Source organism: Osmerus mordax, chromosome 6, assembly GCF_038355195.1.
Source record: "Osmerus mordax isolate fOsmMor3 chromosome 6, fOsmMor3.pri, whole genome shotgun sequence".
NCBI lineage: Eukaryota > Metazoa > Chordata > Actinopteri > Osmeriformes > Osmeridae > Osmerus > Osmerus mordax.
Window position 1 is genome coordinate 12,249,103 of NC_090055.1, and position 13,845 is coordinate 12,262,947.

The window sequence follows — 13,845 nt, forward strand, 5'->3', positions numbered from 1 at the left end:
ATCACAATTTCAAAAGGATTAAAAAGTGTCACGCAAGACAGCTAGAACCCGACTGGTAGGAGCGTACTAGTGGTTGGCAACACACACACAGAAGAACCTCCCCCCCCCCCTCCGTCCTCACATCTACTTTATTTGTTTCCTTTTTCTTTTTTTATTCCAGTGTAATTACAATAGGGATTGACGCTGTTCCGAACACACCCACCCCAATACAGTGTGAAAACAAAGGGGCATAAAGCAACAAACAGACAAACAAGCAGACAGACAAGCAGACAGACCAAAATACAAACAAGTCAACAAACCAACAGCGAAGAAAACGGACAGGCCAACAAACAATTACACAAGACATCATATAGATGCGGTGGGATTGTGACAATGGGAAAGATAAGAGTCGACAGGGGAAGAAAAGGAATTGATGGGGGGAATCTGTGTGAATTAAGGGGGATGAGATGTGCCTGCCTTGATGGGGATTGTGTTGAAGACTGCATGTGGACGTACGTGAGCAAAGGAGTAAAAGAGTAAATCTGGAGAAAGAGAGAGAAGAGGTGTAATTGAGCGTGTATGTGTGTGTGTGTGTCTGTGATTATGCATATGATAACCCAATGAGAGGGGAAAAGGGGAAAGAGAGAAGGGAGACTAGAGAGGAGACCAGAGAAGTGGGGGGGAGAAGGGGATGTACCTGGCTTATGCTACAGCTGAAATGGCAGAAAAGTTATGAAAGGGTTCCAGATGTCTTTAAAAGGCACATATATTGTTATTTTTCATGGCGTCAATTTCTTCTGTTAATGTGTATTCTGATAATCGATTGGTCCAGTGTTTGAGATCTCACATCTCGTCCTCACATCTACCTGACAGAAACTAACTGGAGTAATGCGTGCTGGAGACATTGAGGGGAGAGCCCAGTCAGAAACCTGAGGGCTTGCCTCTGCACTACTGAGGCAGAGACGACTCGGCGAGCCGCAGCCGTGACACAGGTCCGTCTCACGGTGCCTCTGTCAGACTGTCTACCGAGGCAGCCTCTTACACTGAACACACCCTCACATCTCTCTCCGGCTCCCTGCCTCTCCCCCTCCAACCTCTCACACAGCAGGGATCAAGTAGCACAGGTGCCTCTCTCTCTCTCCCTCTCTCCCTCTCTCTCTACCTCTCTCTCTACCTCTCTCTCAACCTCAAAACCTCTCAACCTCTCAACCTCTCAACCTCTCGCTCCTTCTCTCCAATTTACTCCCACTCTACCTCCTCCTGGCCCTCTCCCTTGCTCCCCATTTCTCGCTTTTCATTCCATTTCCCTCCCACTCGTCCCTCCCTCGAACGGTCTGTCAATTGTGCGAGCTGCAGAAGGCCTTCTATTCCATCTGAGTGGGCCACTCTCGACAGCAAACGAGGTGCTTCTCTCCTCTAACAGCCAGAGCAGCAGCGTCCCGGCAACCGAGCGGCGCTCCACGACCGGAGCGCGATTCCTATTGGACCACTGCAGACAGACACGGCTTGTGTTCCACCGCGAATCCAATTACAGACTCTCTGATCTAATCTTGTGAAACAACAACAGTAGTCAAAAAGATATGATGTGCCCGTGCTTGTGTATTTGATTTCAATGAATGAAGGAGCATTAACCGAATGACTATTGTCCTCCCAGAGTGGATGCTATGTGTACTCATTTGTTTCATGTAAATTGTTAGAAACCTCACCTCGGTGTTCCCCTGTTAGGCCCCTGTAAGCTTTTGTGTGTGTGTGTGTGGGGGGGGGGAGGGGGGTTTGGGGGGGTTAAAGTCCTCAGTTCTCTGGCTGTCTAGGGAGCTGCCCAGTTTGTAAACACCCAAACACCACCCCCCCCCCATGTGATGCAGATGAGGAATGAAAGAGTCCCCCGGACTCTCCTCCTCCCCCTTTATTTCTCCCTCCTTCTCTCTCCCTTTTACTCTAAACTTCCCTCTCTACAGCCCCTCTCTACAGGGGGGGGGGATTACAGAGAGAGGCCGAGATAGAGGAGTCGTATCTCCCGCTGTGTAAAGCTACACCGCGGTGCTGTAGAGGACAGTGCAGCATGGCGCAGGGGTGATTACATCAGGCTCAGGGGCTCGCCCGGTCTCCCCCGCTAGCACGGCGCGCTCCTCTCCCCTTTTCTTATCCTCCACGCATTCTCGGATCTTTCTCACACGTCCTTTTAAGCTCGCCCTCACCTTCTCGCACACAAAAACACACACACGTGCGCAAGCTTTCTCCGTCACTTTACTTATCCATGACCCTCTCTCTGAGAGGCTCCTTCGCTCCACTTCCCCAACCCGGACACTACGCCCAGGCCTCCTAGGCCTGTCTCCTTGTGTTCCGCATCTCCTATTTCCTACTGAGAACCAACCGGAGCATTCCTCCCTCAGGTCTCCCAACTACCGCAGCTTATCAGCCCGCGCCTGGGAGGCCTGGGAGACGGAGAGCTGTGCTCGGCAGTAAACCGCACACCGACCCGGGGGAACAGAGTGAGAGCGATAGAAAGGAGCCGGGACCCGGTTTTCCAGTCACGTCGAATCAGTATGGCCTCGACTGCATTGGAACACGACACTCTAGGAAACCCAGGTGGACTAACAGTCCAGTAGGCCAGGCTCACATTTTGCCTGTCGGCCCTTTGGGATTATGCTTCTCCGAGTCTGGCGCAGTGCTGGTTATTTATTGGAAGAGGACAATCACAAACATTCCACTTAGCTTCGCTTCAGTCTATCTGTGTTTGTGATACGATAGATTAGAACACATATATTCCAGGCAAGGGAAGGAAATACCATTTCTTTCACTCCAGAAATATATAAAAGCGTGTGTTTGTGCGTGCACATTCCAACAGATCTCCCTCCCTGGGAGTGAACTCGTCGAAGATAGCTGAGCTCAGCAGAATCCCCGAGCCTCGCTCTTCTATCTCTTTTCCCACCCTCTCTCATCCTCATTAAGACCTGCTCCTACAGATGGGATTAAAGACTACTCGCTCCCCTCATCCTATCCTCCTCTGATCCCATCATCTCCTTCCCCGTTCCTAGCCTCCAGTTGGCTTCCTTTTCTCCTCGATGTCCTCGTTCCCTTTTCGTGCTCTCGCTACGTCTCCTCTCCATCCTTCCGCCCACCCCGTTCGCTCTGCTTCCCGCTCCACATTACACCGGGGTCTCTTCCTTTCACAATTCCGAGGCTACGTCTTCACGCAATCAGCCGAGAAATAGATGGGATACGTATCGCGCCGCCCCCGCAGTTGTCCCATAGCACCCAGCAGAGATCATAGATACTTCGTACCCTCGTCGCCCCCAAAGCCCCTGGACCATCATGCCTGTGAGAGCTGGTGCCTCGGAAGGTTGATTCGAGCCCCGGCCTCGAGTCAGAGGAGGAGGAAAGAGATCTGTTGCTCTGGCAGCGTTTGCTCCCCTCTGGGCGCTGCCAGCCACTGTACCTGGCCTACTTCTCAGCCCCCACGCCGCCCCGATCGACCAATCACGGCCTGTCGCTTAATCAGTTCACGGCTGGTGGGAATTCCGCCCCTCCTCCAGTCATGGACCCACACTCACAGGCTGTGGCAGGGCCGAGAGAACCAGTCCACAATTAAGTAGAGTGTGCTTTACCAATATAGCACAGAATACTAGGAGTACTCCAAAGCGGCAAAGTTTGTATATGGAGTCGATAAAGCTATGTTGTGTGTAGTGAATGATGAGGATGCATAATATAGGCGGACAGATAGCGGACGAGGCTGCAGTCTGTGCGAGTACAGTATACTAGTACGAGGTAGTGTAGGAGGCAGCAGGCTGCATACATACTTGGTAGAGGCGGAGCGTGTGCGTAGACGCAGGCCCCCCGGGCCCAGCAGAGGGGAATGCAGCCGCTCTTCTCCATGGTCGCCCCCCCAGAGCCACCCGTCGCTCTGTCCCAGGCCCAGCGGCCACACGACTGCCCCGGCCCCGTGCCCTCCACAACCGCATAGAGCCCAGGGGCTGCTTCTGCCCCTCAGCACACACGCGCACTCAACTGTGGTGCCCTTGCCCACTTGGAGGGGCCGTCTACGGCCTGCCTCGGACCCCCACACGGGTCCTGACACGACGGGCAGGACGGAGAGCCAGGAGAAAGGGTTGAAGGCGGGGAGAGAGGTGGCGGATCAGTCAAAACGAGACGGACATTTTCCACAAGCCATTCTGCCTGCCTGGCAGTATCCAAGCCAGAGAAGGTGTTTGTCCCTCAGAGAGAAAGAGAAAAAGAGAAAGATGGAGGAAGAGGAGAATGGAGAGACACACACAGGTGAAGGAGGGAAACTGAAGCAGATGGAAAAAGACAGAGGGAAAGATAGAGAGAAAGAGAGAGAGACAGAAAGAATGAGAGAAAAAGAGAGTGGAAATTGATGTAGTCCGCCTCCGTGTCCTCTGATGACTTTCTCCTCAGGTCCACTGTTGGCTGTGGCGGCAGCACTCGACACACACCCGCACGCACACACACACACACACACACCTCACCGCCTGGTGACTGTCAGTACAATCCGCAACGGCACCGCTACGAAAACAGGAGAGTCCGAAAACAAAACAATCCTTCCCTAGTCCAAATGAATTACGTGTGTCTGTGTGAGAGAAAGACACCGTCTCTCGCAGGCGTTTCAGGCAAGGATAAGCTATGGCTGGTGCTGCTGCTGTCGCGCTGCGAAAAGCTGCCAAGCCGACTGTATCAGAGGAGCGAGAGAAAGATGGAGGGAGCCAGAGAGAGAGAGAGAGAAGGAGAGGGAGGGAGAAAGAGAGTGAGCAGGGTAGGTGAAGAGTGAATGCGAGAGGTGGGATGGGGTGGGTGGGTGTGTGTGTGGGTGTGTGGGTGGGGGGGGCTGTGTGAATTAATAGGGGCAAAGGACGAAAGGAGAGAACTTATTGGTGGAGCCAGCTTATTAGCATGCTAATCTCCTGCGTTCTCAAATTCACTCACTTGCGAGGGCTGTTTACTAAATATTCGGCCTCTTCTCCGACGGCAGGGCTGCAGATCAGGTCTGACCAGGGTCACGACTGACACCCTGCATCCCGTCAAACACCCTCCCTCTCACTTTCTCCCTCCCTCCCTCCCTGCCTCCCCCTCTCGCTAACTGCCTCCATCAATTCTATACTCTTCACCCATCCCTCCCTCCGTCCTCACTTCTCCTCCCCCAGCTAACAGCCTGTCCCTAGCCCCTGGCTAGAATCTAGTTTGGGTCCTTCTCACCCCCCTCCCTCCTCCACGTCCCCATTGGAAGCAGTATTTTCTAAGAGAGGCGCGGACAGGTGAGGAATCTTAATTGCGTTACATGAGCCGAGAGAGAGAGGGGTGAGACTACCTACCCCAGAACAGAAGACCTGCGGGCAGTCACTAAACCAGTCATGGGACACGCATCGTAAACAAAACATGATCCTTGCTAATACTACACGTTAGGGCCGGCTGCCTATAGAACTATTAGATCTGTTGATATCCCTCCCTGCTTGAGGGGTAGCGTTGCAATGAAAACCAACCAATGCATTTTTGCCCCGTTACAGTCGTGCGTGTGTGTGCGCGTGTGTGTGTTTAAGTGGTACACACGGACATGCTAAGCTCCACAGATCTCTGCTGTTAAGTGGTCATGATAATCAAACTCGGCATCACAATCAATTATTCATTATGGAGAGCTACAGAGAGGAATACAGATATCACGCTATGCTTTTTTAGCATGCGTTCAACTGCACAGTATACTGCCTCTGGTTTTATGCCAATGAACTTTATGGCAGCAGCAGTGGCGCACTCCACTGTACAGCTCAATGAAACTGAATCTGAGGCTGCCCAGTTAGTCAAAACAAGGTTACCACGATAACCTTGACAATTGCTATGGCTACACCGGCGTCATGGCAAAACAGGATGCGTATCTTCATCATCCAATGCCCCAGTGTCTGTTTTGAGTCTCTGGAAGGTGTGTGCGTCTCCCCTGGCCTACATTTACCAGACCCGTCACATCTTGGGACTTATTTGGATTTCACAATGTATGCTTCATGTTTGGCTACTCGGGTATTGTTATGATCAGTGACCTATGCACTTTTGTAAAGCTCTCTCTTGGAAGTCGCTTTGGATAAAAGCGTCTGCTAAATGCGTAAATGTAAATCTTGGCCTGGACTGGAAGGCTGGAGGTAGCAGGTCAAGAGCAGCAAGGTAACAGCACCAGAGCACCAGAATACCTGAGCCCCAGGCTGGCCGTCGTGCACTGCAGGGTCAGTCCCAACACCAGCCAAACCCCCCTGCCTTCCTTTCTGCCTTCCTTCCATCTTCCTTCATTTCTTCATCTGGCTGTCTGCCTCCCAGCCTACCTACCTGTCTGTCTGTCTATCTTTCTGCCTGTCTGTCTGACCTACACATACACAAAGCCAGTGAGACAGAAGGGGGACGTAGCAGTGTCCTTCAGAGGACATGGTGACAGCCAGCCCGCTGTGCACAGAAGCAGACAGGACAGGGACACACGCGTCACCCCTCCACGCGTGTTTGCGTTTTCTCTTCCCGTTACCACGTTCGTCCGTACAGCGTGACGTGTCAACGAGCTGACCCCCCCCCCCCCCCCCCCCCCACCCGGACCCTCCCAGGTCACTCCCGTGTCCCTCTGCGGCATTTCGGGTCGTGACGGGCTTCGGTGCGTTAGTCCAGCCGCGATATGGCAATACCGCCGAGTCACACTGCCGATCAATACGACCATTATGGAAGGGTAACTGGGCCCGGCTCTCGGGTCTGGCTCTCAGAGACAGGAGACCCGGGCAGGGTCCTCCCAGTCACTCGACACTCCCACTGGGAGGACGCATGGAGGCAGGCTCACATGGCATGATGGGAGCGGCCAATGCTATTCTTGAGAAGACAAAGCCTTCTCAGATGCATAGAAACGCACACAAGGATGTCTCCGTTGTCAGAAGGATCTGCTCTGAGTAATTGGACACCCAGATGATGGAACCGCGATTCAATAGTTGATCTGGTCTAGGTCACCACTGAAGTTAACAACCATTGGTGAAGTGACTATAAAATGCATTTGTAATTTTTCCCATTTATTTTGTGACATTCTACGGACAGAATGTCTCCTGTTAACTACATGCAGTGTTTATATTAAATATGGATAAGGGATTAGAAAAAAGCTGTTTTCAAGTAAGTGAGCTAAGCCCAATCAACCAGGACACTGGTAACCAGGCTCTGCATCACTGCCAATACTTGGGCCCTATGTTACAATCTAGAAAGAAAAAAAAACATGCCCTAACTGCATCTAGGCACCATCATGTGAAATAAATTCTGTCCCCGTCTGAATCCAAGACTTGTGTTGAATTCCCTTGGAAATTGTCATTCCCACTTTGGTTCTCTCTGATCTAACACAACTGGATAGGTGAAAGCTCATTTCCCCTGCACGGCTGGTACACTCCAGTCAAGTCAGATGAGAGGTTTCCCTAAGGCAGGAAGGAAGCGAGCCTTTTGAAAGAATGAACACAGCCCCTGTGCTGGATCGAGACGTTTGTCTTTGTATGCATTTACGATAGTAGATGCAGCTCTATCTATTACACTCAGCCAGCCAGCACTCCCATATAGATGTGAAAAGACAATCTCCCCTATAATTACACAAGATTAAAGGAAAATCTCAGCAAATTACAAGACGGCATAACATTCAGGTAGGTACTTACCAGCATAGTATGATATCCTGGAAATATCTGCAAGACAAGAAAGAGAGAAACAGAGTGAGTTAATTGGGTGTTACTATGGGGATTTTCACACATATAAACAGACAGCTTGTGCTCCATTCATAGCTAGCTGGGATTTCCTGTTGCGTGTGAGTCTCCGGTTCAGTGGCTCTGGCTGCTAGCCTGACCCTGGGCAGACAGACAGACAGGCTGGCTGATGGGCAGGGAGCTGTGGCGCCCCCTAGCTGTGGAGTGTTTAGTGAAACAGAGTCTGGCACACAGAGCTGCCAGCGGCACTGCGATCCTGGCAGAACCAAGCCCGCTCCGGTTCTGCTGTCTCCATGGTGACCGCACAGCACCTCCTAACTAGTGCATAACCTAACACGGTAAACTAAGCATGTAAATACGAAGAACGCCCCCCCCCCCCCATCAGAGACCAGCTATACATATGGGTGGAGGTGTTTTACTTGGTGGTAGGCTGGGGTTAACCACTGTTCCTGATATGAGCGTGTAAGGAGACAATGGTTCAGGCAGACAAACATACCTAGACAAACATACAGAGCCCATCTCCCACAGCAGAACTATCGGTGAAAAGCCAGGCTCCGTACAGCTCATCAGCTGAAGCCGTTTATAATGACTTTGACGAGGCACAGCGGGGGTCCGGAGGAGGAGAGGATGGTGGGATGATCTGAGAGAGGAATGATAAGAGGTTGCTCACCAGCTATTGCTCGCGAGACTAAGGCAGGATGAATTTTAAGCCTATTTAAAAAAAGGGTTTGACTGAAAGAGGGGTTGAAGGAAACGTCAGTAATCCATTATGACTTTTGCTGTGAAGGGAAACAATGTTTGAACTATTCCATTCAAACGGTTTCATAAACTATTCATTTAACACCACAGTGCTGAATAATATTGACAAGGAAGGGTGAGTCATTGCACAGAAAGGGGCTACTGATATGTTACCCTTACATCAAGGGAAAAGGAAACACAGCTTCCTTTTTACGTATCGACGTACGTAACAGACCTGTTCAGGTTACACAGGTAGCTGAATGGTCAATAGTAGTGTGTGTCTTATTTGAGTGCAGTGTAGTGTTGGGGGTCAATAAAGGTGTTCTTTGAGACTCCAACATCTACACACACTAAGGTGCCACATTTCTTCAAGCCACACCGAGAGAGATAAAGAGAGAGCGGGAGAGGAATACACACACACACACACACACACACATATAAGGTCTCCTCTCCCATGAATCTTTATTTCGCTATTTGTTGAAAAGCACTGTCTGTCAGTTTGACTGGCACGCTACCAAACACCTGCTCCTCAAGCTGTCTGTTAAGATGGTGTTGAAGTGAATGGTGGAGAGGGCTGAGAGGACACTGGCACACCACACAGCTTTCCCTCAGATGGGGGCAGTCAGCTGTGTCATTAGTGACTCCCGCCTTTCTGAAGGGCTCCCATGGCCTACTGTAGACTGGCATGGTTGACTGACAAGCCTGATTGCACAATCATTTTAATGATAAAGTGCGTCCTGCTGATTGACAGAACTGATTATCCAATCATCATCAATGATTGCACAGCGATGATGTTTGAGGACCACTGGTGTGTTCTGCTGAGGCGGCAGGATGTTCGCATAGCCTACCTGAAGACACACACACACAAAGGCATATTATTGATAACCAGTGCCAGAAAGAAGCCCTGACTCAGCAAAGAGAAACAGCTCAGTGACACACTCCACTCACTCACCTAGACTGCAGTGACCCTGCCAAGGCCCAGCCTAGACAAGAGCCATCTATAGTAAAAGCTGCACAGTAAACCACCTTCATAACACACACCCTCATAACCTTGCTGAAAATTAAGCCAAAGGAAAAGTGCACCCTCAGTCAGCAACCTTGTAAAAAATAAAGAAACAATTCCCCACAAACGACAATGAATTACTGATTCAGCCTATGACATTAACTATAGTAATCATTAGTATTAACATTGTCTCTTTGCGTTGTGCGGGTGTTTTTGAGAGAAGTATGTAAACTAGCGATGGAGGACAAAATGGAATGGAGTGTACTTACAATTTACATAATTTCTTCGTCTAATCACTTAATCCAATTTGTCTCCTGGCAAACATTTGGGTCGCGGTTTGTTAGCTCCAACTAGCCGTAATCATTGAAGACATAATGTAGCACCAAATGTATGGATAAGTCAGGGGTAACATTTCTAGCATAAGGCCTGAATGCCCCTTGCTCGGAGTACCAGAACCGAGTAGCAGAACACTTCTTCGATTTTAGTTTAGTAGAAAGTCACAGCACAAACACAAATGAAAACCGAAGCGTTTCTCTTCGGATAGCAAACACTATGCTCATCTATGCACGAAACTTATAAACGAACACGACCAGCACCAAAAGCACAGTGATACGCAGAAACCTAAATGGACAATGCCTCGCAGTTATTTAGGTGTTTTCTCGGAGTGGTAAAGGCTAGTAATTGGGTATAGACGTGCTCCCAGCACTGAGATGATAAATGCTGGGTGGGACAGAATGCTGTGGTCTCAACGCTGGATTCCTGGGAGTCCTCGGCTTCCAAGGCCCGAGATTCAGTGTCAATGCTACAGGCTTAGTTAGCACCAACACTTTATTTTGAGTGTCTCATTTCATTTGGTCTTTGTATGTTACATCAGCTGAACTATGCAAGCTATCAATGTAAACTGTCAACAACCCTTAATATTAACCAAGTTGAACAAGTTGCATAAAAGTAAGTTGCATGACATCGTTTGTTGACAGCCGTGCCTGGCTTGATCATCTGCAAATCGTGTCCAAAGGCAACCTGATAGAGATAAACGGTCTAGCAAAATACAGAAAGATCTAGTTTATACATTCTCTAAATGTGGTGAGGCGTGACATACCATGACTGCTCTGAGGACATTGGCTTGTTCCATAGTTCCAGTAGTGCTGGACCTACTGCCACAACCCCATCACTGCCAAGTTCATTAAGAGCCGAGTTACTACCCAACCACTACAGCTATGCTAGAATTCTCACAAGCTGCATTACAATTCTCACAAGACCAACATGCACTGTTCAAAATATACACATATATATATAGTAGCTATGCACATCAGGAGGCAACTGTTCCTGTGCAGCATGGTTTTGATTGATGGCCCTATTTTCTCAGTGAATGTTAAATGAAACAGAGCATGACAGGTTCATCTTACATACGCCTGAATTTTGATTGTGTTGCATGTTTCTCACTTACTCAGTGCTGTCTCAATACTGTAGTTCAGAGTTTAAGAGTAACTTTTACCATCTACCATAAGTCACTGGGAATGATGGCCTTTTCCAGTTGCTACATTTCCACACAAATCACATGCACACAGACAATTCCCTATGCTTCATAGAATCCCAGTTTAAGTTAAGTAAACTGAAACCTAGCTGGTGTCACAACAATGTTTGACAAGTGGTTTGATGTCTTAGTTTTGCATGAGGTATAGCCTACCTGGCCAAGGTTATATACTGATGTTAAATGCATCCCAGTGCAAAATCAATCCCAACCAGTATGTCAGTATCCTTCTGGGATAAGTCAGAAGTAAGTGTTTTTAACATGGAATCACGATGGACTAACGTGTTTAATACAAATAGGCCTATGTAACCATCTGTTAGGTGGTGTTTAATGTCCTTGAAGCTAACAGATGGACGTTGTTTCAGAAGTCAATCAGTGGGAAGTGGCTGTAGATGAACTTGTGACTAGAAAGTTCCAGACAGGAAAACTCATAACTGTGTATCCATCAACAACCCTATTTCCACCACGTCATCAGATACAATGGCAGTGATCATTCTCAAATGCACTTACACAAGAGTGCATGGCCAGAGTCAAAGAAAAGAATTTGTTGAAAACAAAGTGACGCAATTCTAAACATCTGGAACGCCCACTGATTGAGACTGGGGCATGAGGCCTCTCTGAGAGATCTCTCCTGTATTGAGCCTGTGCGTGCATGTGCCAGAAATGTGTGTGTGTGCTTGCTAAAAGTAAACAACTGCAAAGGAGTCCCAATGATTATTTCAAACGATACAATCAAGACCACAATCATTCCTCAGCTCATACCCTAAGATAGCTGCATGGTAAATGTGTCAAGTTATTGCAAGCCATCATCAGATATACCTCATACCAGAATCCACAGCCTGAGGCAGCATAGCTGCTTGAGGTAAGTGTCCTGGAATTCATCAGGTAACAGAAGAAAACATACCTTGACTTCATACCGGCTGTAGTTGCTTACAACTTTAGGTTTAGAAAGCCCTTCAGATGGTCCATCAGGGCAGCCTTGTCTAATATAGGTAATTGTCCAGAATGATTTACATGTCTAGGATGTTTCACATGAGACTGCTTGCCTGTCATGGCGAGACGTGGAGCAAATTCCATTTCACACTTATGTCTTCACCTCAGCTTCAAAATATTGTTTCAGCCCTTTAATATCTAAAACACAACATATTTAACTACACCTACCTCCATTGGTGCAACCGAGAAAGTCCCAGAACTGCATGTTTGGCTGCCCGTAAATGTACACAATCCACCCGGGCTTGTTCACTTCCTATACTGTCAGAGCTACACACAACACCTCCAAGCTGACACACCTAGCCCCTTCTCTATCTACCTATCAAATCACAGTACTCCCACTCCTTTACCAGGCTCCTCCTCAGAAACCTTCCCTCCCTCTCCCTCACCTGGCTCTGAGTAAGGACAATGATATTAGCAGTATGTATTTCATATAAAGACATGGCCGGCCTTGATGCAGGACATAACATGATTGTAAAGCTTATCTACATGAGCAAAACATACAAATATAGACTTGATTGGGCAGAGGTTCTTAACAAACTGATGTCACAACAAATCCATGCAACAACACAAACACATCCACAACAGTGGAAATATTGATTATTTATATAGACCAGTTTGAAGCATTTTACAAGCTCTGGAAAAAAGCTACATTGCTCCTAGTTCTATGGTATACTGTATTGTTTGTTTGTCATGTAACGACAACCACAATAACGAGAGGTCAATGTTCGGCTAAATATTTCTCTTTGATGTGAATTCTAGAATTAATTCATTAATTTCCATTCCACACATGATGTTACCAGTATGGTTTCCTACAATGTTGCCACTGCGTTCTGTTTAAATTCAGTATTCCCTGAACCTTGCACCTAGGCGTGAGACAAATTTGGACGAACACGCAAGCACACATGCACATACACACACTGCACCACTGTTAGAAGAGCAGTAGCAAGAATGCATTATCGACATAGTTATGATATTAAAGACAATATAGCCTAAAATGTCACAGTAATATCTTACAATGTTTTGAAAGGCAAAGGTCTATCCGAAATGCAACCCCTTTATTGTCTGGGTCTTCACTCCTATGCTAAGCTGGCTAACGGTAAAGTTATTCAATACATCCCCACATCTTTCATTATAAGCGATTTTGATACTTACTCGAATATTAAATTTCGGTGTTCAACCACACCTTTTTCGCAAACTGGACGGTCCCTTTCCTGGGAATATTTGTTTGTATTCCGTTTATAGCTGGATCCGAGTGGGGTTTCCTTTCTCCGTTAATCCACAACACCGTGCTCTCTCCTCGGTTCCCAGTGACGCTACAGCCCTGCATCCTAATCATTCCAATATGGCTGACGTGTAGCGCCCGTAGCCCTGGTAGCTATATTGCCTAGTTCCAGAGCGCAATGAGTTGAATGGATTGGCCCCTCTACATAGTGTAACATAACACTGAAAATGTGTAGCATAGTTGCTGCTACTGAGTCAAGTTATTATGAAATACGATGATGCCGAATGAGGCTAAATTGACTGTTGTTTGATAGTTGACAGTAATGAAATATAACATCAAATGTAACTCTCAAAGCATCAATGTTGGTGAATAGCCTACTAATATGATTATTTTGCTTTGCAATGCAAACAGTATCTTTAGACAAATGCATTTTCATATTTTCCCATCCCTAAAGGATACGCACAAATAGCAGTCTGTGGTCTTATAGTTAATATCGCCCACATACACAACTGAACTCAAAAACGTTTTGTGTTCCTATTGTCTGATAGACACTTTCCAAAACATTCCTTCCAATGACCTCCTTGACCCCTTCATAGTGCTGCCACACACACACACTAACTACACCCTGCTAGATGACCGAATCTGCCCACTACATGGCCACAGGAATTCTCTCGCC

At 47.9% G+C, this 13,845-nt stretch overlaps 1 protein-coding gene across 1 annotated transcript in view; it reads right to left on the minus strand.

The window, feature by feature from the left end:
- The window catches only part of ptk2ab (protein tyrosine kinase 2ab), a 53,668-nt gene extending 41,474 nt beyond the window's left edge, over positions 1-12,194 (minus strand). The window contains 2 exon segments of the mRNA XM_067238581.1: positions 7,638-7,664; positions 12,116-12,194. Of these exon segments, the coding sequence (XP_067094682.1) occupies positions 7,638-7,664; positions 12,116-12,152 (64 nt within the window). The 5' untranslated portion in view covers positions 12,153-12,194.
- Between the last annotated feature and the right edge of the window lie 1,651 nt (positions 12,195-13,845).